The following is a 26,139-nucleotide window of genomic DNA, read 5'->3' on the forward strand; positions in this document are numbered from 1 at the left end:
TTTTTCAATCTCAGGATTAGTCAAAGGTTCCTGAGATTCCTCTCCTCCACCTTGGATGGCCATCGTTAGCTGCCCGGGTTTCGATTTTCCCTTCATGGAAATGCTGTAGCATTCCCTGGCAGCAAGTTGATCGCCACGGACCATGCATATCCCCGTGGAAGAAGGGAATTTCAAGGCGAGGTGGCGAACAGAGGTGATGGCCTCAAAAGCTATAAGTGTGGGTCGCCCCAAAATAGCATTGTATGCAGTGGGGCAGTCGATGACCACAAACTCGAGGATTTTGGAGACTGTCCAAGGTCCCTCTCCTAAGGTGATCACCAGCTCGATCGTCCCTATAGTCGCTGATCCTTCTCCCGAAAAACCATACAGCATCAGGGAGGTCGCCTTCAGCTCGGCGACAGTCAAACCCATCTTCTCTAGCGTGGACCGGAATAGAAGGTTTACCGAGCTCCCATTATCGATCAGCACTCTCCTAACTCTCCGATTAGCGAGCTGCACTACTACGACCAGGGGGTCATTATGAGGGAACTGAACATGGCCAGCATCTTCTTCCGTAAAAATTATTGGTTGCCGCTCCAATCGCTGTTGCTTTGGCAGATGCTGCTCCGGGACGAACTCTACTCCATTATGCGCCTTGAGTTCGTTTACGTACCTCTTTTGTGCACCCCTGCTCATGCCAGCCAAATGCGGACCTCCCGAGATTGTGGATATTTCTCCTCCTATCACTGGAGGAGGGATGTCTTGATTGACCCGAGACCCGGGCTGACTGACCGGGACTTCCGGAGCAGGTCGGCTTGTTGGAACCCTGTTCTGCGCGTACTGAGCCAAGGGGCTGGCTCTGATGAGAGTTTCGATCTCATCTTTCAAATGCCTACAATCATCGGTATTGTGGCCAACGTTGTTGTGGAAACGAAAAAACTTGGAGGTGTCTCTTTTCCCCTTCTGGTGTTTTAACGGCTCCGGCTTCTTCCAGGGGAGACGAGCAGAGTTTTCTAGGAAGATGTTCTCCCTAGAGTGGGTGAGCTCTGTATAAGTCACGTAGACCGGCTTAAATTTTTCTACGGACTTATTCTTCTTTGGGCCGTGTTGGTTGCCCTCGCCGTTCCCCTTTCTTTTGCCTCCACCGAACTGGTTATTCTGTGTAACGTTCTGGGTCGCTGTCACGACCTCCGTTCCCACTCCAGCGGGCTGCTCAGGGACCTGGCTAGTTCCAGCAGCTGAGGCTTGGGCCTCCTCCAAGTTGATCCACCCTTGGGCCCTATTTAGGAACTCGTTTACTAAGCTGACTCCCTTCCTTTGTATTTCATTCTAGAGTCCCCCTCCGACGAGGATTCCAGTTCTCAAAGCCATGAGCTTGGAGCTGTCATCTGCGTCTCTGGCCCGAGCAGCGACGTTTGCGAACCTGCTCAAGTAAGTCTTCAAAGGCTCGTCGGGTTGTTGCCTCACGTTAGCCAGGGAGTCGGCCTTGACGCGAGCAGCCTGGGAGGCTCGGAATGCCCTTTTGAAGTCAGTAGAGAAAGTTTTCCAGGAGTTGATTGATTGTTTCTTGCTTTGTTTGAACCACTGTCTGGCTGGTCCAGTCAGTGTGGAGGGAAATATCAGACACCTCAGCTCAGGGCCAATGTTGTGGGCCATTATCAGGGTATTGAACATCCCCAGATGATCCGACGGATCTCCGTCTCCGTTGAATTTGGACAGGTGCAGCATACGGAAACTAGGTGGGTATGCCATTGCTGCTATGCCGGGGGCGAAGAGCTCAAGCTCGTCCCCCGAATCATATTCGTCTTTATCTTTCTCTGACAGGAGCTTCCTCATTAGCTCCTCCATCTGGGCCAGTCGCTCAAGGGTTTTGTCCTGATTTCCTTGGTTACTTCAGGGCTGTTCAACAGCTCTGGATCCATTGTATACGTTTGGTGGGTTATTGCCCCTCCTATCTTGAGATAGGTTATTTGGGACATTCCCGCCGTTACGTACCTCGAATAGGTCTCCCCCTGAGCGAGCATGGCTGCCACCTCCTACCGGTTCCCCCCTATGAGAGTTAAGGCGATCTCGCAGGTCGCCCCTAGGGGTGGCTTGAGGACTTTGAACCGAGCTCAAGCGTTGACGCAGGTCTCTGCCAGAAAGGTCACTCCGGCGACTGCCGATCCAATAGCTCCCGTTAGAGAAGCTCAGATTCCGCCTCTGGGGGAGAGGATCCAGGCTCCCCCCGGGCACCCTGCTACGACGGGAAGGTCTTGCGGATGGCGGGTTTCTCCTGCAGCTTCCATAAGCTGGAATATCTCGGATAAGCCGAGGAGGAGAAGGATACCTTATTGGTGACGGAGGATGCCTGACCGGGGATGTAATCCTGGTTTCGTCAGGGCAGATCAAGTTAGGTGGGGGCCTTTCGGCCCTGCCAACCTACAGGCCCCGCGCCTGGCGATCGGGACGAGGCGCAGGACGACTGGTGCTGTGAGCCCTCCCCTGATCTCCTTCTAGAATTCCCTCGAGCCCTCCTGGGCACGCTCGAGGCTGGCTGTGAGCTGGGAGTTGAAGTTCGGACCAAGTCGCTATACTGTTGTTCGGCTCTAGGTATTTCTTCGAAGTTTGCCTCTCGGCGGTGCGATGAGGGAATAGAGTTGGATGTCGGAGGTCTGTCCGAGCGGCTAGGCCTGAACCGATTACCCCAGCGGGACTTACGAGTCTCGCCTTGCCTCTTTCCGACGTTAGCGTCGGTTGTAAGAGGGGGTAGTCGGGCCAACACCTCTTTAATTTGCTGACTAGCTTTCGCCAGTTGACTCCTCAGCTGAGCATTCTCCATCTCTACCGCAGTGTAAAAATCCGGGTTTGGATTAGGTGGCCGGGGTGCCGAACTTCCAGTGTCATCCTGGCCTATTGGCTACTTGCCCGGCCGCTGCAGGACTTCAAGATTTTGCTCACTGGAGATGGCAGCATGATGAGCCTCCTGCCCATCATGTTATTCCGCCTCGTTACCGTGCCTTGATCGAGTGGTCACCATAGTTGGATGTTTGCGATAGCACCAATCTAACTAGCTCTCAATGAAAGCACCAAACTGTTGACGCGGTTCTTCGCCAACAGGTAATTAAGAGAATAAGAGAAAGAGATTAGTGCTTAATAATGAACTGAAATAGATAAACGATCTTTTTATGGACTGATGACACCACTGTGTTTTTAGGTGGTTCAAAGGCTAAAATCCTTCTACTCCACCAGCCAATATTATTGCTATATGCTTGGTATTCTTAGAGGGTATTTCCTTACACAATAGAATCCAACCCCTTGCAACTTCCAGGGTCTCCATATTTATAGGAGAGGGCACCTGGGAGTTGGTAAGGGGGGTCATCCCGTGACCTTCTTACCTATCATGTCACTTCTGTGACATTCATGATTAATTCCTAAAACCTGACAAATGAAGTGTGGTCTAATCAATAGGTAAGGGGGATAATGGGCCACACGGCCCAACCCAATCGTGGGTGCCTGAATACGCACGTTCATGTTGCGTGTCCGAGAAGTCAGGGATATATCAGACATGTGATGTCTGATATATGCACGTTTACCTTGCGTGGTTGACTTTATAAAAGGTCATAGCTTCCAACTCCAGCTCGTACCACGAGCTGGATGCCTCCTCGACCTGCGGCCTTCACAGTTCTGACTTGGTCCTTAAGTAATCTTGGCGAACCTTTGGATACCCCGAGCTAACGAGGTAGGACCTGACGACAGCAGCTCCGGTCATGGGGGATCCACGTGGCTGATATAATTAGGCCATATCTCAACTCGCTAATAGCCCATTGGAAAATTAGGGCGTACACTTGTACATTAAGTGGATTGCTACATCCATATGTACTAGTTGAAGTGGTTCTGTGGCTCTTGAACCTTTAGCAGAGAAAGGTCTCTTGGTCATTTTGCCTTCTAGACAGGATTTTTTAAACAGGGAGAGATCTAATAGATGGTTCTCTTAAAGGACTATCCTTTACAAGCCTATTTATTCCGTGTAGATCAATATGGCCCAATCTCAAGTGCTACAGATATTTTTCACTACCGGAATCAGTTTAATAGATTTAGGATTAGATGTTTTTAAATAATTCAAAATTATAAAAATTTGTCTTTCATTATAAGTATATAAACTTTGTTTATCCCAAAGCATTTTCATAACAAGTAAATAGATAATTTCTTTAAATAATAACTACTTTATTAATAAAAGAAATAAATGTTATGCAAAAATAGAAATAAGTTTCCAAACATTAATAATCAAAATTACTAACAATAAACAAAATTTCTAGGCTGTAGTATTCTTTGTTTAAAGAAATCTAAAATTTTTAAAACAAAATAAAGAAATTTAAATTGTTCAACTAACAATAAAATTACTAAATAAAAAAATACTGCTCTCCAACTTCTCCAGCTCCTTACTTACTACCAAAATCCTCATTAGTCTCTTCATCCTTTTTAGGGTTCTGATTCTGCAAAAGGAAAGAAAAGAAAAATAGATTAGTGGCATATATTTTTTAATCTACTATCCAAAAATTTGAATCTACTATTCATAGTTGAAAAAATATATGTAAATGTTATTTACCTTTTTCGTTTGATATAAACGATGACACTCGGCATAGACTTCCTCTGTCATTGCTCGCCACATCTCATGTGCTGAGTCATAGTGTATATATTTTTTCTTTGTTTCGTCAGGCATGGTTGAAAGCATGCAATAACGTGCCAACCGATCGAATTTCATCCAATTTTCATATTTTTCTTTTGCTTCATAGCTAGTAGCCAGAGGTGGTTCTGTTGGAGGTTTTTCACGGACAGTTGACATCATCTTCTTATAAGAAAAAATAGTCAACATGCCTCGAAACCAGTGTTGCAAATTTTCAGGTTCAAAAACCAAGGATTTGAGAAAGGCATCGGTGTGTAATTCACCAATAGACATTTTTGCTGGCAATAAATACAAATAAATATTATTATATTAAGAAAAAAAATATCAAAGTTTCGGAAATTAAACGTGATGCATGAGCACAATTAAAATACATAAAATAAAGATTAATTTCCATGATAAAATTTTCTACCGCCTTAGGGTCGGTCAAATTAATTTTAGAGAATTTAAAAGACATTCTTATCTTTATTGTTTAAAACTTAAAATAACTCTTTATTTTCTCTTTTAAACATTAAAGTACCGCTTAGTTTGGTCAAGTTATGATTATCCACTGTGCGAGCTTAATCATAACTTTGTGAGTGTAACCCATTATTTCAGAGTTCATGACTTAACTTAGGACATGCCACCTTAGGGTCGGTCAAGCCTAAAATACATCATTAGTTCCTATCTATGTAAGAAATACAACCTTGCTATTGATATGTCTAGACACCTTCCTTAGGGGGACGAAAACAAAGCCGTCGCGAGGCGCTATTCATATCTCACGGCGTTATATTAATAATGGAGACCATGTGTTATGTTTGAGATATCAACCCTCTCCCACTCACTATTTTGAAATAAATATTTTTAACCTAATTAATTCCAAATTAATTATAACATCTTTAAACCTTATGAACATAATTAAAATTGGAAAGAAAGCGAGCTTCTAGGTCCATACCCAATTTTAAATTACCAATCATGTTCATCTAAACTTTACTAAAAACACTTTTAAAATAAAGTTGGTTTAAAGAAATTAAGTCATAAAGACTTAAAAATTGGTGTGATATTTTACCAAGTTTTCAAAAAAGAAACTAAGTAATTTACATGCAACTGATTTCGCAAAACAATTCATATAAACACATAGGACAATCCTAATAATCATGTTTCTACTAATGTGATGCATGATTATGACTGTGTGGGTTTTTATGTATGGCATACAATGCATGAACATGGTATCAATCACATCAATCACATGAAAATAATTATTTAAATAAATAAATAAACAATAAATGTTGAACTGGGTGCTTTTGGGTATTTCTAATTTTACAACCACTTTATAAAATAAAATAAAACCGCCTTGATCTCCATCGGGCTTCTTTACTTTACTGTCGGTAGGATATGTGCGTTGTTGGTCCAGAATAATAATAAGAAAAAAAAATTCTAATTATTTTGATTAATTAAAACAAACTTTCAAATAATCATTATTTTTATTTTTCTTTTTAATTAAAATAACTTTTAATTAAAATTAGAAACTGAAATAATTAAATAAAATCTATTATATTTAAAATTAAATTTTGAAATTAGATTTTCAAAAAAATGTTTGTTAGGATAACAAAATTATCACATTATTTAAATATCAAATTTCTAATAAATAGGATATTTAACATTTAAATTTTTTTTTAAAATAACAGAATAATTTCAGAAAATAAAAAAAAATTCTGGACCAGCAGGACGGGGACACGTGGCGTCAAACGGAGCTGCCGGGGCCGAGTTGTACGAAACTGTACGGACCCATCCGTACGACATCCCTGCAGCGGCTCGGAGGTCGGCCTCGGAGGAGCGGTGGCTGAATTCTGAATCCCAGGCTCCGTTTTGACTTTTGTGTGATCGGAATTACAATTTTATGGTGTCAAAAACCAAATATAATTACATAAATCCTATGCCCTTCAATGGCTTACACAATGATCTAATCATAAACAAATCCTAACCCAAAAAACACCATACAATTAACGATTCAACATTCCCATGCATTCAATCACATTAAGCCAACCATTCATTCATCAAAATAAATAAATGCATAAAAGTAAACCCACACAGATTCAATATATATATGTGAAGATGGCTCTAGTACCATTTGTTGGTTTTTATTGATCAAATCAGACATTATACACAGCGGAACAACAATCAAATTGTTAGTTTAATCCCATAAGATTTCTAGATCTAGTTCTTCACATGCATATATATATATTGAATCAAACACATGAATAGAAAAATTACCTCAGGTCCTTCCTTGCTACTATCTTTTTGTATGGCTAAATCCTTGAGATTTCACACCAAGATCTTCCAAAATGTTCTCAGCACACAAAGAACGAGTGTGGGCTCGCTATACAAACAATAGGCAAAAAACTATTTATCAAATGTTCTCAACACATGAGATCTGATAAAGTTTGGACCAATGTTTTGTGAAGAACAATGACCTTGTTTGTGTCACTGTTCTCTTTCTCTGAGAGAGATTTCTAGATATTTTTCTATCCCTGAAAAGTTACGTTCTGAAAAAATTGATATCCTATATTTAATATATCCAATATATTAAAATAAAATCTTAGTTATTTTAAACAATTTGAAAATAACTAATCAGTTATCAGATTTTTGTTTAAATAATAATATTTTAATCAAATTACAATATCTCATTATTTATTTAATATTTAAATAACTAAAATTGTGGAACCTAGAAACTGATCACAGTCTCTTATGCGTGTAGCACAGTGACCGTGCACTGTGCTACACGTGTACCACATGCCAGTGATGGCATGTGATTTTTCCCAATTTTTATTATTATTTAAATCCCAAAAATAAATTAATTCAAAATTAATTATATTTTTGTTAAATCAAATAATTAATTAATTACACATAATTAAACAATAATTATGTTTGATACATAGAAAAATATTTTACTTATCACATAAGTCATTTTTGCCCATTTTTGTATTTACCTTTGTCAATGATTGTTTGAGCCATTTCGAGGACCATGGACCTATAACATTAAGCTCCAATAAATAAACTAAATAATTAAACTCTTTAATTATAATAGTTTATTTATTAATTCTAATATTACTCCACTATAAATTCATAATTGCATTCTTTATGTTATAGATATACTTTTACATAAATCTTTTCTTAAATCGTCCATTGATATAACCATCTTACAATTAGTTCAACCCTCTAATTAATTAGTTCATAAATTAGAATGGAAGAATTACCATTTTACCTTTCTAATTTACTTCTTATTCCTTAAGTACCATTAATTCACTAGTGGATAATTAATCTATAATCTAATAATAGATTTGAGCTCAAAATCATTCAATTCCATAATTAACCCTTAAGGGAACTAATATACGATCCATTAGGAAAGATTAGATTTCGTATTGTTGATACATGTTCCCAGCCATCCATAATATTAAATCTCCAAAACAAAAGTCATTAGCCTCATTCTTTGAAGAGACCTTAACAAATGAATAAAAAGATTTAATAAACATGAACAGGAGTTCATGAACACTCAGGATTTAGGTTGATCTATAAATGACCATCAGTTATGATATGAATTACAAGTCTTTATTGTGAAATGGTTTTTGGATAAAGACTTTAATTCATATCGGTCCATGTCATATATAATCATATTATATAAAGCACATTTACCAAGATGTCTTTCCACATCAATAATCTGAATCTAGATTATTTGTATCATTATGATACTTAGTAAACCGTACTTACAACTCCAATTAAATAATTCCATAACTTTAATTTGTTGTTGTTGACTATTTTTATTCATTCATGTGATCTTAATTCTCTCGTACTAATACAAGATCACATCCTCAATAATGAATATGGAATTTTTCTGATATTTACAAAATTATTCAAACAATAATTTAACAATCTAAATATAACAATAATAATAAATCATTGTATTTATTTATTCACAGAAAAACAAATGTATTTACATGCTTTTAGGACACACTCCTAACAGGGTGTTGATGGAGAAGTCTGGTCGATGGGGGCTGGAGGAGGTGTCATTTCCTTGGAAGGAACAGGAACAGGAGGATCCTCAGTCTGGGTTCTTTTCCTGGAGGGATTGCTGCTTCTTTCCCCAAGGTGCTGCCTGCTCTCATTCTTTCTACTCGCAGGAGCAGTGGCTTTGGGCTAGTTGTACAGATCGAATGGGTATTCGACAGACATGACTGCAGGAGAGAAACAAACGATCAGGCAATATAAATTGAGATATTTACTAAAGAAAGGAAATAAGAGTAAGGAAAATTCTATGTAATATACCCGAGCCCTTATTATTAGTCGATACATTATCTATACTACTGCTACACTCACTCTCTGCCTTGAAGAAGTCTGAATTTAAACTAGTTGCAAATTTAAAGTTGCCGTCCCCATCAAATAAATAACAGGGAATGGGCAAACTGTCTAAGAGTGAGAAGTCAGTACCGTTCTCATCTGAAGACTCAAGTATGGGCTTGGGGTGTTTAGGAAGCTTCTGCTTGCCCTTCCCATGTTGAACAGGGACAACATCTGCTTGCCAAGTGTTGGAAGGTTCCCTGATGGTCACTCCTGTAGCCCACCTTCTCGGAGGCTGTGACACATCCTGGTGCTGCTTAGGGTTTCTCCCCCAGTAGCACTTCTCGCTGTTGATTCCCTCACATCCTGGTGAGGTGAAAGAAGGCCGACCAGCCTTAGGTTGTTCTCTGTGACCAACTCTTTAACACTCTTCTCAATATTTGTCATGCTGTCGAAGGCTGCTACCCTTATCTCCATCACTGGAGTAGGGTCTGGTCGATACCATGGACCTGAACAACACCGAGATTCTAAAGAAAGTATAGAAAAGCTTAAAGAAATTAAGCGACCAGGGAATAAAAAATCTACCTCCTTGAGTGAAGGTCAGGTAATTAGCGACCATGTCTGTTGTAAGGCAGTACTCCTGGAAATACTTCCCTACATTGGACTTGTGGGTAATGTCGCTCAGGAAGGTGCGAGCAGACTCCTGATGGTAGAAATGGAAGAACCCCATGTTGTTGTGATTGGGGTTAGAATTGAGATCGAACAGGTAGTTGATCTCATGTGGCTTAGGAACGGGCCACTTCTTGTGGTTATAGAGGATATAGAGTGTAGAAAGTAGTCTATATCCATTTGGGGTGATTTGAAAAGGGGCGACCTCGAAATAGTTGGCCACCCCCTGGAATAATGGATGCAAAGGCAAGGTTGCCCTTGCCACAATGTGATACCTCGACCAGGCGCTGAAGGTGCCCCCAAGCACATTTTCCCGCTGGTCGAGTGAGAATTTTATGAGGGTTATCCCAGAAAGGCCATACTTTCGGAGATAGTTGTTTACCATCCTAGGTGAGATAATGCTAGGAGGCGCTACATACCATTCGACCTCTGGCCTAAGGCCATCGCGAGGTCGGGCTTTAGGTTGAAATTTTGGTGGCAAAGTGTTTAATGGCTAGGGGTTTGTGGAAAGAGCCTCAGTGCGAGGGGCAGGCTGGTTAGAAGAAGGGTCGGATGTTCTCTTATTTCTACGAGCAGTATACTTTACTCGACCCATATTCATTTGTCTGGTCGAAGGTCTATCTACTGGGTCTTGCTGAGAAAATGGAACCTTTGGAAACAGCAAAGACGGTTGCTCTTGGTCATCAAATAGTAGCGCGAGCAAGTCGTTGTCAATCGGCCTCTCACCTCCCCACGGGTCGTGCATGAAAATCTGCGAACATAGAAGGAGTGATGAGAATCTACGGCCAACAGGCAGAATAAGTGGAAACGTTGGGATAACGTTGCTCGTGTATAAAAGTTAAGCTTTTATATGACCAGCAACATTCTAACAAAAACACTTAAATTTTGTGAATAGTTTGGAGAGATGATTAAAAAGCAGAAGTGAAAGGTTTTTTCAGGGAAAACTTTTCGACTTTGAGAAAGGGCGAGAAAAACCCAGATTTTTCCAAGTACCTAAAAATCGAATTTTTACTTCGATTTTACGCCTTAAAACAGTAATCCTAACTCACAAGCCAATTCCTAAGCCTCATTTAGTGTTTTTTCCCTATCCTATCATGCTACTACCTATGAGCCCGATTACCCCAAATCAAATTTTATCAAGAACATTCGGAAACTCAGAGACCAAAATACTAGAAAAATCAAGAGATGATTATTACATGGCATATCAGAAACAAAGATGCTCGAGAAACTTACTTGAATAAAAGATTGAAGTGAAGACACGAGCATTGATTCGAGCAGCTGGACAGACACTCCATGGACCACCAAAGTTGTTTGAATTCTTCTGAGTTCTTCAAGTTTTGTTCTTCAGCGTTCTTGAGGAAAAAAGGCAAAGTAAAAAGTAAAAAATGAAAATGATGGATTATTTATATTGATCGAGGCACGGTTAATAAGGTAATGATGGGGGATGAGTTTTTGAAATGTGGGGAAATGTGTTAGCCATCAAAATGCGTTTTGAGAAACTGCAACGACATGATTGGTTGCCCTTTTTCGAGAAGGCACTGACAGGTGTGACAGGTCAGGTGAAGGGTTGGTTGGTTAAGTTTACTTTATGCTGGTCGCAGTAAAATAAACTTTGGGGCAAATGTTTACCCAAAAGCAGACTACTTGATGACGTGGTAGGATTGGCCTGCATGTGGGATGCACGTGGCATTTTAAGTGAATATAATCTATTCGACAACCGACCAGAAAAGAAGGGGCTCATCAGACATCAGAATTATGGGCGACCAGTCTCGTCGCATATATTTAATTATTTACTTCATGTATGTAATCTGACATTTAGGTAATAATTGTGTTTTTCATTGTTACTTAGATACTTCTTCATTAAATGTAATCAAGGCCCATTGGTCCATGTAAACCTTCTTGAGCCTATAAATAAGAATGAAAGGGCTCAAGAGAGGGGACTTTTTTTTGGAGCTTTTGAGCTTAAGAATTCTAAGAGAGAATCAGAGTGCTTTTATCCACCATATTTGTATTCAACCTAAAGCTTGTGAAACTCGTGAACCCTTAGTTCATTGATCACTGTTCTTGGGATTTTATATCAATAAGAACACTAAGTGGACATAGGTCATCACCATTCCATTGGGGCCGAACCACTATAAATCTTTATGTGTCGTTTATCTTTTCGTCTTGAATTCATCTCATTTCTATCGTTTATTTGACTCTGTGTCGTTGACCAATTCAAGGGTCAACAGTTGGTTATAATTGGGCATGGCTACATTACATAGCCAAGTTATATTGTGATGACCCTAAGTAGTGGGGATCAGTTATGACAGAAATATTCAATGGAAATTTTGAAGTGACATGGAAAAAGTTGAATTGTTAGATACTCTCGAGAATGAGAGAAATGTTGAGATGTTATGGCATAGGAATTTCGAGGACAAAATTCTTTTTAAGGGGGGGATAGTTGTAATATCTGCCTTTGCATTTCATGGGTATTGTGTTAATTTTGGCCTGTGAAGGCAATTCGGTCATTTATGTTGATGCATATGTGAATTATTTTTTTTATTATTTCATGATAATGTGTGATTTATTTCATGATTATGATATGTGTATGTATGGTAGCAACAAGACACGATTCCTTCAAGTATTGAGGGTTTAAGTGCCAATTGTAATATCCGCTTTCACTAGTAAGGGTATTAGGGTAAATTGTATGACATTATGTGTTTAATTATATGAATTATGCTATGCATGATTTATGATGTATGTTCATTTATGTGTTCTGTCAAGCAATCCACTCACACATGTTTCTTCAAATATTAGGGGCCAAAGTGTGAATTTTTTTTTATTATTTCATGATAATGTGTGATTTATTTCATGATTATGATATGTGTATGTATGGTAGCAACAAGACACGGTTTCTTCAAGAATTGAGGGTTTAAGTGCCAATTGTAATATCCGCTTTTACTAGTAAGGGTATTAAGGTAAATTGTATGACATTATGTGTTTAATTATATGAATTATGATATGCATGATTTATGATGAATGTTCATTTATGTGTTCTATTAAGCAATCCACTCACACGTGTTTCTTCAAATATTAGGGGCCAAAGTGTAATAGAAGTTATGTATTGGGGGTAAAAGTGGAATTATGGGTTTTATGATAGAAAGTGTAATTATCAAAAGTTAAAACTATTAGTTTTAGTTGGAAATTTCAATAAGGGTCTTAAGTGATTATTAAGGATAAATTTGAGGTCGAGGACAGAAATTCATTTGGTTTTATACGAATTAAGTCAAATTAAATAATCTATTAATAAGATAATTAGGTTTAGATTTTGTACGATTTTCAAACTCTGGTTTTGGGCGATAGATTGAAGAGGAAACAGACCAAGAATAATCTCTCGTTCTTGATCTGAGTTTTTTGAAAGCTTGAGGTTTGAAGGAGATTACCAATCTGGGCTATTGAAGGGCTAGGAATCTCATAGGCGACAAGGATCTGAGTTTTGGTGGCTGGATCTTGATCTGTAAGTGTTTAACTTCTGAGAAATCACATAAATTTCTGGGTTTTTTTCGCAGTGGTGTCGTGGCTCAAATGCATCTCTTTTAGGCTGAAAATTGCTCTTTGACTTCGGTAGCGTCGAGACTCTATGGGAAGGCGTCGCGACTCAAATACATTTTTCTATTATAATTTTCGGGTTTCGTATTTTGACCATAACTTTTGACCCTGATGTCAGATTTGGACGTTCTTTATATGGTTGGAAAGCTTGTGAAAAGATATACAGTCCTAGAACCTAAGCCACATTTGGATGTTATTACTTTGGAGCCAGAATCATAAACTAAGCTTGGTATTAATCGATTTTGATCGGTTTTGTTTAGGTTTGGCTAGAGACGCTTGAACAGAATCACACTTGGGTTGTTTTATCAACTTAATTGCTGGAAATCAGGTAGGAAGAGTGGTCACTATAACACGGGGTGTGCATTTGAAGACATAAATTTATGTATATGTGATCTAATTAAGTTTATGTATGTTATGGTTGTGGTTATGATTTTGTTATGTATGTTATGAGTTTATTAATATTGCATGTTTATGTACGTTGTTGCATGCTTACATTGACATGGGTATGAATACAAGTGAGCAGAGTTGCTATAACCTATGTTTATGTTATAACATTGTTTGGTGTTTGGTAAGATGTTGGACGGGGTAGTTATTGGAACAGGTAAGTGTCCGAGGCCGTGGAGGTTTCGGGCGGGACGCCACTCGCTACTATAAATTGTCAACACTTGCTTACGTTGTTTGTTTGCTGTACTCTTGTGTGACATGCTTATGTGATGAAAATGCGTGTGTACTTTATGATAAAATGCATGCTTACACTTCTCGTGCTTAGTTGCACACTTGACCATGTTAACACTGGTTTACGACCGGTAAGACATCGCTAATATGTTTTACGATTATATGATGAGATGATGTGACATGATATGAATTATTATTGAACTCTATTTATGTTAAGGTATAGATTATGAATAGTATATGAATTAGGTTGTCATAGTTTAAACTAAGTTATATTTTATGTTTATGTTTTCTGTTTTGGCTTTGGGGTTGTGACCTACATAGCTCTTCTTGTTGGGTGTTAGCTCATGGGTACTTTGTGTTGCAGGTAAGGGCAAAAGTGTAGTAGATGAGGCGATGAGTTGGAGCAGGCTCGGTCTGATGTGTGCATGTCATGATTGGTTGACCTGGGGGTTTAAAAGGGTGCTACTTATGCATTGTTGTTATAAAATCCTTTAACCTTTGGTTATATGTTTTTTATTAAACATTAATTTTTACTTACGACATGCATGTAAAACATATTTATTTGAAATATCGAGATCTTAAGTTTCATGTTTGTAAAAAGGTGTTAATTCATGTTTCTTTCAATAAAAGTTTTGTTTTTTTAAAGAGATTCATGTAAACATTAATTTACTTAAATATAGAGTATTTAGTAAATTAATGGATTTTAAGTCGGGTCGTTACAGTTAAGCCTAGGGTTTTGAATGAAGTTCAATTGTGTGCAACAAGCATCTCTAAAGGTAGCAAAGACGTTGTAAGAACATCATCTATGTGAACTTAGAGGTGGTGCCGCCTCTCATGGGAGTTGGAGTTTCTCCTCAGAAAGTTCATGAAATGGATGAGCACATGGTCATATGAGTGCTAAGCAAGAAAAGTAGGAAAGTGAATGGTCAAGTGGAGGTGTGTGAGGTGTTACCGGTTTTATCACTAAGGAATACTTGGATTAATCTTTAAGACGCCAATGACTTCGATAAGACTTTATAATACTTTCACTAAGGTAAATTTAAAATATACTTTATTTTATGCACCAATAATTTATGAGTTAAGAAGAGAGGATTATATTTAACCAAGTGGGAGAATGTTGAGAATAGTTAAATATAACAGTTAAGATGTTTACACGATGAGGTGCAAAACATTTAATGATTTTTCACATAAGGAGAGGGGAAAACATGAGATTGTGTAGAAGGCATCTAAAAGTAATTTTTATGGGTCTAAAGTGATACAATTAGGTATCCAAACATTCTCAAACTATTTGGAAGCATTGAGAGGTATTTTCAGACAAGTCTTGGAGTGCCAAATCAGAGGCATCGGCGATGTGTCGCCTCCTATGAGGTGCTAGGAGGCAACATGTCGCCTAGGTCTTCAAAACCCTAGCTGAGAAAGACCAGGCAATACGTCGCCTAATGTCAGGCGACGCATCACCTGGGTTGTTACGGGTGTTCGTACAATTTACGTAAAATGCTCCAAATGATGTGTTTATAATGCTCTAATCCTATTGGTTAGACTAATGATTATGCCTACACTATAAATATAGGTTATTAGAGTTGTAAAGCCTTGATCACACTTTTCAACTATTTCTCTAACCTCTCTCTCTCTCACTAGCTTTCAAAGATAGAAGTTTTCTCCAAGAAGCTCATCAAGCTTTGCTTGACTGCCATGAGTTTAAATCACAAATCTTACTCTACTTAGTTGAAGCTTCAAGCAATAAGGGAATGTTTGGAATAGAGATTTGGGACAACAATATTCTTATTGTGTATAAGTCTTAGAAGTTTCCAATGTTTGAAGATTCAAGTCGCTCTAAATAAAAGGTTGTATCTATCTAACCATAACTTTGTTTTGTGTTATTCTATTGTGTTTTCATTGTTAGTATTGATGATTAAATGTTTCTAGGTCCATCTTATCATCATTTAATTATTTAGTTTCTTATATTCAATATTGACATTCATATTATGAACATGTTTATTTGATTATCAAGATTTGTATTCAAAATTTGAATAAGGTTCTTGCTTAGCATTTAGGGTTTCAAATATTGAAATATTCTCATTATTAATTGTTAATTTGCAAAGTGTCAAGTCATATATTCCTTGGTTAAATCACTTTGAAGACCAACTTTTTATTCAAAACCAAAACAGAAATTTTTATTCAAAACGCGAAGCCATGTGTTTCAAAATTTCAAGTATTGAGGCCAATTTGGAAAATTCATAACTTTTACTTTGGTATAATATTAAGGGATATTATAATACCCAAATTTTTTTTAAAATTTATTTTTTTATACCCAAATCTATTTTTTGGCTGTAATAATACATAAATCTACAATTTTGGTGCACTGCTACAAAAGCATGTTTTTAGAACATTTTTTTAGGCCACTCACCTAGATGCGAGCCCTAAAAACATCTCCTGGACTTTTTAGGACACTCAATGAGAGTCCTTAAAGAATTTCTTTTAGGACACGCGGTGCGATCCCTAAAAACTAATGTGTGTCCTAAAAGTTTGATTTTTTTTTTAATAAAAGTTCCTGGACTTTTTAGGACACTCATTGAGAGTCCTTAAAAAATTTCTTTTAGGACACGTAAAGCAAGCCCTAAAAACTTATGTGTGTCCTAACAGTTTGAATTTTTTTTAACAAAAGTTTATGGACATTTTAGGATACTCATTGAGAGTCCTTAAAGAATTTCTTTTAGGATATGCAAAGCGAGCCCTAAAAACTTATGTGTCTCCTAAAAGTTTGAATATTTTTTTTTAACTAAAGTTTTATTATATATTAAATCACAAAGGAAAAAAAACAACAACAACCCATTCTCTCTCTCTTTCTCTCATGCAAGCCTGCTGCCCAGCGGCTCTCCGGCCACCCCCCGCCTACACGCGCCAACCCACGGTGTTCCCCAGTCGCCGAAACCCCTAGACCTGCGAGCCCCTAGCCTCACGCGCCCCCTAGCCCTCTCGACAGAGCCTCTTAAGTTCCGCGACCATGTGGGTTTCTAAAACGTTTTGGGCATTTTCCGACCACCTCGAGCCATCCCGAGCCAAATAACCACCACCACTGCATTCCTTGTGCTTTGGGCTTCAAAACCCACTAAATGATTGGATCGAACCACCACCGTGGGGTGGCGCCACCGCTGTCATTATCGAAGCTCCGGCGAAATCTTTGGCTACCAATTAATTTTTTTTAAATTAAAAATATAACTTTTCAGGACTCGCAATGCGAGCCCTAAGCTCAGTTTTTAAGGCTCTCAAATAGATGACTCGCGCCCTGCGAGTCCTAAAAACTTTTGCAAGCCCTAAAAAGTCTTTTTTGTAGTAGTGGTGCAACTGTTAGTACTCACTGTTAACTGTTCGTTAAGTATCCACGTGACACATTTTTATTAGTCTAATTGGTGGTGATAATATCCAAATCTTTTCAAAAGATACACTTTAATACCTAATTTTTTTTTTTGCGGTAATACATAATTCTACAATTTTGGTGCAACCGTTAATACTTACGGTTAATTGCGCATTAAATATCGACGTGACACCTATAGATTTTGGGATGATTTTAGACTAAATTATTTGAAATTGAATAAATATTATAAATATCATTTTAAATTTTTAAAAATTTAAAATATTAAAAACAAATTAATAATATGGATTTTAGGATGATTTTGAGTTTCAGTTTTAATTTGGGTTGTTTCAAATTTGCAATTTTTTTTCATTAGTTTTTAATAATCTCTTAGATATTTTAGAATTTAAAATGATTTTTATAGTATTTAAAGAATTTAGGGATTTTTGCGGTGATAATACCAAAATCGTTTCAAAAGTTACACTCTAATATACATAAATTTACGAGTATAAAAATGTGTCAAGTGAATACCTAACGGGCAAAATCGTTTCAAAAGTTACACTCTAATATACCTAAATTTACGAGTATAAAAATGTGTCAGGTGAATACCTAACGGGCAATTAACGGTGAGTACTAACGGCTGTACCAAAATTATAGATTTAACTATTATTCCCGCAAAAATAAAATTGAGTATTAAAATATAATTTTTGAAAAAAATTAGATATTATACCCGCTAATTTCACTAATATTAATAAAAGTAAATATGGCATGAACTCTAATAGGTGGGATTAAGATTCTAGGCGAATAGCATACAGGGTGCTATGAGGAATTCTTCAAACATCTAAAACTAAATTCAGGGTAGGGGGAAAACAAAAATTAAAGCAATTTATATGAATATAAAGTTTAGTTAATACAGAAAGTAAGTGAATGTAAATTGTGCAACTTCAAAAATATTTTAACGTCACATTAGAATAGATTATTTTAAGTAGATCGACGAATTATTATTGTTTTCTTTTCTGTTTGAATTCAGTCTACTTAGCTTGCTTGAAGGCTAAGCTTGGACTCGACATCATTCCCTTGTCTTGCTTGACTCTCTAAGCCAAGCCAAAAGCTTAATTCAACCCTTGCTAACAAGCCCACCTCAACTCTGAATAAATTAATTAAAAGAAAAACAATAATAATATAAACAAATCATCAGATGAAGAGAATCAAGCCAACTGCCACGCGCATATGAACATAGAGAGAAACAAAAAAATTATCTTAACAATATGCCTCAGTTGACTCTCTCCTTGTCTCTTCTCCCTCAACTCATACTCCATACTAGTTTTATTCTCTCCTTCCCATGTACATCCTTAATTTAATTAATTAACAATTCGTTACCAACTATACAAACCTCATTTCATCATCAATACCTACCTGTCTCCTCCACTTTTTTCTTAATTAAATTATCATATAAATAAAGTGTTATGTATATATACATTTCTGCAACTTTATGATCATTGTTACCCAAAGAAGATTCTCCAAAAATGAGGAAAGAAGGGGGTAAAATTACGGACCAATACGAAATCTCGGAGGTATTAGGCCGAGGAGGATTCTCAATTGTGAGAAAAGGAACAAGAAAATCATCAAACGGTACTGAAGACAGTCATGATCAAGTCAACAAACGACATGTAGCGATCAAAACGCTGAGAAGGGTTGGGGGTGGGGGCAATACCGTAATTTCAAGCAGAGGAATGAAACTGCAGAGCTCGATGACCTCCGGAGCCGTGTCGGACGCGCTTCTGACGAACGAGATCTTGGTGATGCGGAGGATCGTGGAGAACGTATCGCCGCACGAGAACGTGATTGATCTGTACGACGTGTTCGAGGACACTCGAATCGGCGCCGTTCACCTGGTCCTCGAGCTCTGCTCCGGCGGAGAGCTCTTCGACAGGATTGTCCGCCAGGAGACCGTCTACTCGGAGGTCGACGCCGCCACCGTCGTTAGGCAGATCTCAGCGGGGCTGGCGGCGCTCCACCGGGCCAACATCGTGCACCGAGATCTGAAGCCGGAAAACTGCCTTTTCCTGGACGAGAGTCCTAATTCACCATTGAAGATTATGGATTTTGGATTGAGTTCAGTGGAGGAGTTCACTGACCCAGTTGTGGGGCTGTTCGGCTCCATTGATTACGTCTCACCGGAAGCTCTATCTCAGGGGAATATTACTCCCAAAACTGATATGTGGTCTCTTGGTGTCATCTTGTATATTCTGCTTTCCGGGTACGTTCTCATATTTATATTACTGTATATATTTATATTTTTCATTTTTTTTTATTTTACTTTTATAACAAGTGAATTATAAATTTGAAAAAGTAAAACCTTCTAAGCATAATTTTTTTTAATTTTGAGTTTTATCAACTGCTGGGCTTACTTTTTACATTTTGTATCAAAACTTTACCTACATTTTTTAATATTAAAAACTAAACTTGTGGAGATTATCCATATTTATCATTCACATTTATTTTTATTTTGTAAAATTATTTTATAATGCAAATATAACTAATCATGTCTATTCTATATGATAAGTGTATAGATAACGGAATTTCTTGATTTTAACTGTTTTTTATTTTTTAATGCTAATTTTAACGGAATATTCTTATATTTAACACAATATTCTTATATGTAAAGGTAGTTTGTAAATGCTTAAACTTAAATAAAATAAAATAAATAATTAAAAAATTAAAATAAGATATTTTTGAGATATTTTACAATGATAATTTTTTAAAAATAATAAATAATTAAACAAATTAAAATAGGATATTTTTGAGATATTTTACAATGATAATTATTTAAAAATAATAAAATTATTTTAAAAACTTAAATAAAATTTAATTAAACTTAAACTCACTTATTAGAATAATATCATATTAAATATATAATATAATCTATTGTCAATTAGTAACAAATTGATTTTTTTTTTAAAACTAGCAAGAAACTTAAATTTAAAATACATGTATAATATTTAATATTACATTAAACATATAATATATAATTGTCACTCCTAAATTAAAAAATTAGAACAAACATAAACTTAAACAAAAATAAATTAATTATTTAATTAAAATATGATATTTATTTGAAATTTATATGATATTAATATAAATTTAATAAAAATTATTAATAAATTCTATAAATAAAACTAAGCAAACGTGTATATTACACGTTGCTTGTATCTAGTATATATATATATATGCATGTAAATAACTTTATGTACACCATTCACTTATAAGTTGCATTGTTTTAAAAAAAATGTATAAAATAAGTAAGCAAATAAATAAATTAATATTATCGGGATAATATAGTTATTAATATTAATTAGAAAATGTCAATGTTAGTTTCAATATTTTTGTAATGAAACATTAATTTAATAAGTAACCAAAAATATTAAATATTTTTAAAAATGCCATGAATTTTTTTCAATGTCATGTTTATTATTGATATAAATTAAGTGTCTAAATTTTTTAAGATTGATTCACCGTTTGTTTTGTATATTCTTATGTATTATAAAAGAAAAAAAAATAACATTTAAACTAATATAAAATTAAGTTTTGAGACCAAATATTATAAAGTGTAAAGAATAAGGATAATAGCTAAAAAAAAACTCAAAATTAAAACACTATCACGGGTTGTGTGAAAAAGTTTGTTATAAAAAAAGTTAATTTACTATAATTAAAGGTACTTGTGTATTTATAATTAATTTTATATAATTTCTTTACATTTAAAAAGTATACTAATAAATTATAGGAGGATTTTATGGTGGGAACTTCAAAAAGAACCCCACCGTTGGAGCAATTTTTTTTTATGACTATGTATTGTAGTTATTTAGAGCATCTTATAAATTTTCAGAAAATTCCAAATAATTTACAATGCCGAAAACTAAGTTCAAACATGTTGTTTTCCATGCGCATAAAAAATTAGTCACAGGTGCAACAACCTATTTTTAAACTAATTTTCAGCATTGTAAATTATTTTGAATTTTCTGAAAAATTTGTAGGATGTTCTAAATAATTACAATATATACACGATCATAAAAATAATTGCGTCAAAACTGTTCACAGGTCGAGAACACAAAAGAGTCCCACCGGTAGGATTCTTTTTGAAACCCCTACTATAGAAATTTCCTAAATTATATATTGTTTTTGCTATTATTATTACTTGTTAAAATATTTGGAGACAAAATCCATAATAATTTTAATTTATTGCATTTATATTCTTAAAAGATAACGATTAGGACTAACGACTCACTGAAGGTTGAAAGATAACGATTAGGATAAATATATATGGACAATTCTTCTATAGGGGCTTCACTTTAAGCCCTACTGGTGGGGCTCTTAGTGTTTCTCAACTCGTGAACAGTTTTCTGCGCGATTTTTTTATGACCGTGTATATTGTAGCTATTTAGAGCATCCTGCAAATTTTCAGAAAATTTCGAATAGTTTACAGTACTGAAAACTAGGTTCAAATATGTTGTTACATGCGTGACTAATTTTTTTTATGCGCATAGAAAGCAACATGTTTGAACCTAGTTTTCGGTACTGTAAACTATTCAGAAATTTCTGAAAATTTCCAGGATGCTCTAAATAGCTACAATATATACGGTCATAAAATTTTTTTTTGCCTAAAACTGTTCACGGGTCGAGAATAATGAGAGTCCCACCGGTAAGGCTTAAAGTGAAGCCACTATAAGAAAATTGTCATATATATATACTAGTTAAAAGGTACACGCCTAACACACGTACCCGTTGATTTAAAAATAATTAGTAATATATTTATTAAATTATATTTAGAAATTGATAAATATGTGTTTAACTTTTTTGTCGAAAAAAAAGTCTTTCTAAATTTTAAAATATTTGGTAAGGATTAGACTACTTTATTACTTTTTTTTATTTTATTTTTGCTAGTTTTAGTTAATACAAAAATGTTGTTTGGTATAACCCAATTATTTTGAATATATATATATATTTATTTTAAAAACTAATGCAATGTTTATAGAGTTATTTTTATAAATTAATAAATATGGTATAGATTTTTTGAAAAATAAAAGATTAATATTTATTTTGTAAAATTGTGAATATATCTTAAATCAAAACATTTAATGGGTGTTTGGTAGATACTTTACCACCTTATTAACTTATTGTTTATTCATATATATAAGAATCATATAATATATTTAGCAATAAGGATGAAGAATAAATAATATTATTTTGAAAACTACTACGACTTTATGTATATAAACTTCTGGAGGATAATATGAAAGCATAATACAAAAAATGATAGTACTATTTGTACACTTTTATAATGTTTGTTATTATTAAATATGAATATATATATAATTATAGGACAATTTTTAAATAAGCTTTACTTTAAGCCCTATTGGTGGGGCTCTCAGTATTTCTCGACATATGAACAGTTTTCGGAGCGAGTTTTTTTTTATGACCGTGTATATTGTAGCTATTTAGAACATCCTGCAAATTTTCAAAAAATTATGAATAGTTTACAGTACCGAAAACTAGGTTCAAACATGTTGTTTTCTACGCGTATAAAAAAAATTAGTCACGTGTGCAACAACATGTTTGAACTTAGTTTTCGGTACTGTAAACTATTTGAAATTTTCTGAAAATTTGCAGATGCTCTAAATAGCTAAAATATATACGGTCATAAAAAAAATTTGCGTCGAAAACTGTTCATGGATCGAGAATACTGAGAGCCCCATCGGTAGGGCTTAAAATAAAGCCCCTATAAGAAAATTTCCCTATAATTATATACATAATTATAAGTAATAATTAAATATAATTAATGAAAACAAATTTTGAATGGTTTCAGGTATCCACCTTTCATTGCTCAATCAAACCGGCAAAAACAACAAATGATTCTAGCTGTGAGTGGATCTTTTTCCATTATGCTTAAATCTTAAATACAAATTTATGAACTACCGAATTCGAATATCCAAAATTCATTTCTTTATCTCTCTAAATAATTTTCCCATATTATTATAATTAAGAAGAAAAAAAATCATCCTAACAATTATAGGGAGATTTCAGCTTCTATGAGAAGACTTGGAAAAACATATCTTCTTCAGCAAAGCTATTAATCAAGAGTCTCCTTACCGTTGATCCGGAAAAGAGGCCCAGTGCTTTAGAGGTATCGTATCTATCCATTTAATTATGTATGTTTGTTTGTGAGTTTTATAAAAATATTTAAATTTTAATGTTTAAACTCCTAAGGTAGGATATGCCTCAGAACTTACATTTTATTGTTGGAATGTATAATAATTTGTATCTAAAAATCTCATATATTTATAAATGAGAGTTATAGGGTGGTGAAATTTATCTATTTTATCATAATTTGTGATTTTTTTAATTTTTTATTTAACGAAAGAAATAATTAAAAAAATTAAACAATCAATATATAATCCTTCATGGTTTACAAACTATTATGATATTATGCTTTTAGGCTATACATAAAGTACTATTCATTTATTTTAATTTGTAATATATCCAATTAAATATTAGTATTTTTTTTTTTTTTTATATAGCTAGGTCATTGATTTAACTCAATCTTGCCAAATAATTTTTTTAGTTAATTAAATTTATATTAATATTTAACATATTACTTATATTTATATATTTAATTTTGTAGTATATATATTTTTATATCATTTAAATTTATAAATTATATATTGAAAAAAATATACATGTTATACTTGTATATAAATGAGAACTATATAGAGGTGAGGTGACTTTCTAGAATCATCTATATGATTTATGTGAAAAGTATCAGGAAATGAATTAGTATTAGGAAATGAAATTTTTAGATAGTTTAAATGATAAGCTTATATATATGTATAAATATATATATAGGTGAATTAGACAAACATAACATTAAAAAAAATAGAGGAATTACCAAATATATAAAATAATATATAATTTTCTTACTCAAAATTATATTCTTTTCTTGAGAAATATTATAATTAACAAGATAAATAGAATAGTTTTTAAATGTATTATAAAATCGCGTGAAGTGCGGTTATATTTCCTAATATATATAAATATATATATATATTAGATAAAACCAACCTGCAATGCACGTTTGTTTAGTTTTAAAGTTGTAAACATTATTTATAATTTTAATAAAAACTGGTTCACTATTTTTTTAAATATATATATAATAGAATAAATTATAGTTTTATAGTATATATAAATATTTATATCAATAATCTCTACATATATGACATCTAAACACAATGTTGACATATATATAAAATACAATAATATTTAAAAAGAAATTAATAATATAAATAAAAGAATAATAGAAAAAGTTATAGTGTAGACAGTAGTATATATGCATCAACTATTTTTAGTTTATAATATATGTCGCAATGTCATTTGGTGAATTTTATGAAGAAAAAAAGCTACAATCACTTGATAAAAACAAACTATCACACAAATTTATAAGATAAAAAATTGATATGTATGTCGTTATTATTTTTAAATAAATATGATTTAAGTATTTATATCATCATAAAATATCTTTAAAATATCATATTTTAATTAATTAATTAATTAATTTTTGTTTAAGTTTATGTTTGTTCTAGATTTTGAATTTTGGAGTGACAACAAAATATTATATATTATATGTTTAATATAATATTAAGTTTAATTAAATTTTATTTAAGTTATAAAATGTATGATTTTATTATTTTTAAATAATTATAATTGTAAAATATCTAAAAAATATCCAATTGTAATTTGTTTAATTATTTATTTATTTAATTTTATTTAAGTTTACTATCTACTATTAAATATAAGAATATTTTGTTAAATATAAGAATATTCCGTTAAAGTTAATTAAAAAAAATAAAAAATCATTAAAACCAAGAATTTCTGTTATCTACACACTTTTTATATAGAAGATATATATATTTATATACTAGGTAGAAGCAACAAGCAATACACGTTTCCTTAGTTTTAAAGTAGTAAACACTATCTTAATTTTAATAAAAACTAGTATATAGAATGAATTATAGTTCTATAGTATATACAAATATTTATATCAATAACTTCTGCATATATGACATCTAAATACAACATTGACATAGATATATTTTTACATAGCTACATGACATATATATATAAATTACAATAATATTTAAAAAGAAATTAATAATAAAAATAAAATAAGAATAGAAAAAATCATAGTGCATACAGTATTATACATGCATCAACTTTCTATAATTTCTAATGTATCTCGCAATGTCCTTTGGTGAATTTGATGAAGAAAAAAAACTTTAATCACTTGATAAAAAAACAAACTATCATACAAATTTATAAGATAAAAAATTGACATATATGGATTTATTATTTTTAAATAAATATGATTTAATTATTTAAATTATCATAAAATATCTTAAAAAATATCCTATTTTAATTAATTAATCAATTAACTTTTAATTTGACAGTGACAACAAGACATTATATATTATATGTTTAATATAATATTAATATTATACGTGGATTTTAAATTTATGTTTGTCTATAGTTGAAAGTAGATTATATTATATTATATATATTAAAATGATAAAATTCTAATACGTGAAGTTTAAGTTTAATTAAATTTATTTAAGTTATAAAACTTACGGTTTTATTATTTTTAAATAATTATCATTGTAAAATATCTAAAAAAATATCTTATTTTAATTTGTTTAATTAATTATTTATTTAATTTTATTTAAGTTTAAGTTAATATCTAAAAAAATATCATATTTTAATTTGTTTAATTATTTATTTATTAAATTTTATTTAAGTTTAAGTCATGTTTATAATCTACCGTTAAATATAAAAATATTATGTTAAATAT

General features: G+C 33.7%; 1 protein-coding gene across 3 annotated transcripts in view; it reads left to right on the forward strand.

Moving 5' to 3' along the window:
* The first annotated feature begins 18,438 nt into the window (after positions 1-18,438).
* Positions 18,439-26,139, forward strand: part of LOC133782162 (calcium and calcium/calmodulin-dependent serine/threonine-protein kinase-like) — a 28,369-nt gene continuing 20,668 nt past the window's right edge. For all 3 annotated transcript variants that reach the window (XM_062221368.1, XM_062221369.1, XM_062221370.1), the window contains exons 1-3: positions 18,439-19,503; positions 23,107-23,161; positions 23,314-23,424. In XM_062221368.1, coding sequence (XP_062077352.1) covers positions 18,770-19,503; positions 23,107-23,161; positions 23,314-23,424 — 900 coding nt within the window. In that variant the 5' untranslated portion in view covers positions 18,439-18,769. The remainder of the gene's footprint in view (positions 19,504-23,106; positions 23,162-23,313; positions 23,425-26,139) is intronic.

Source organism: Humulus lupulus, chromosome 6, assembly GCF_963169125.1.
Source record: "Humulus lupulus chromosome 6, drHumLupu1.1, whole genome shotgun sequence".
Lineage (NCBI taxonomy): Eukaryota > Viridiplantae > Streptophyta > Magnoliopsida > Rosales > Cannabaceae > Humulus > Humulus lupulus.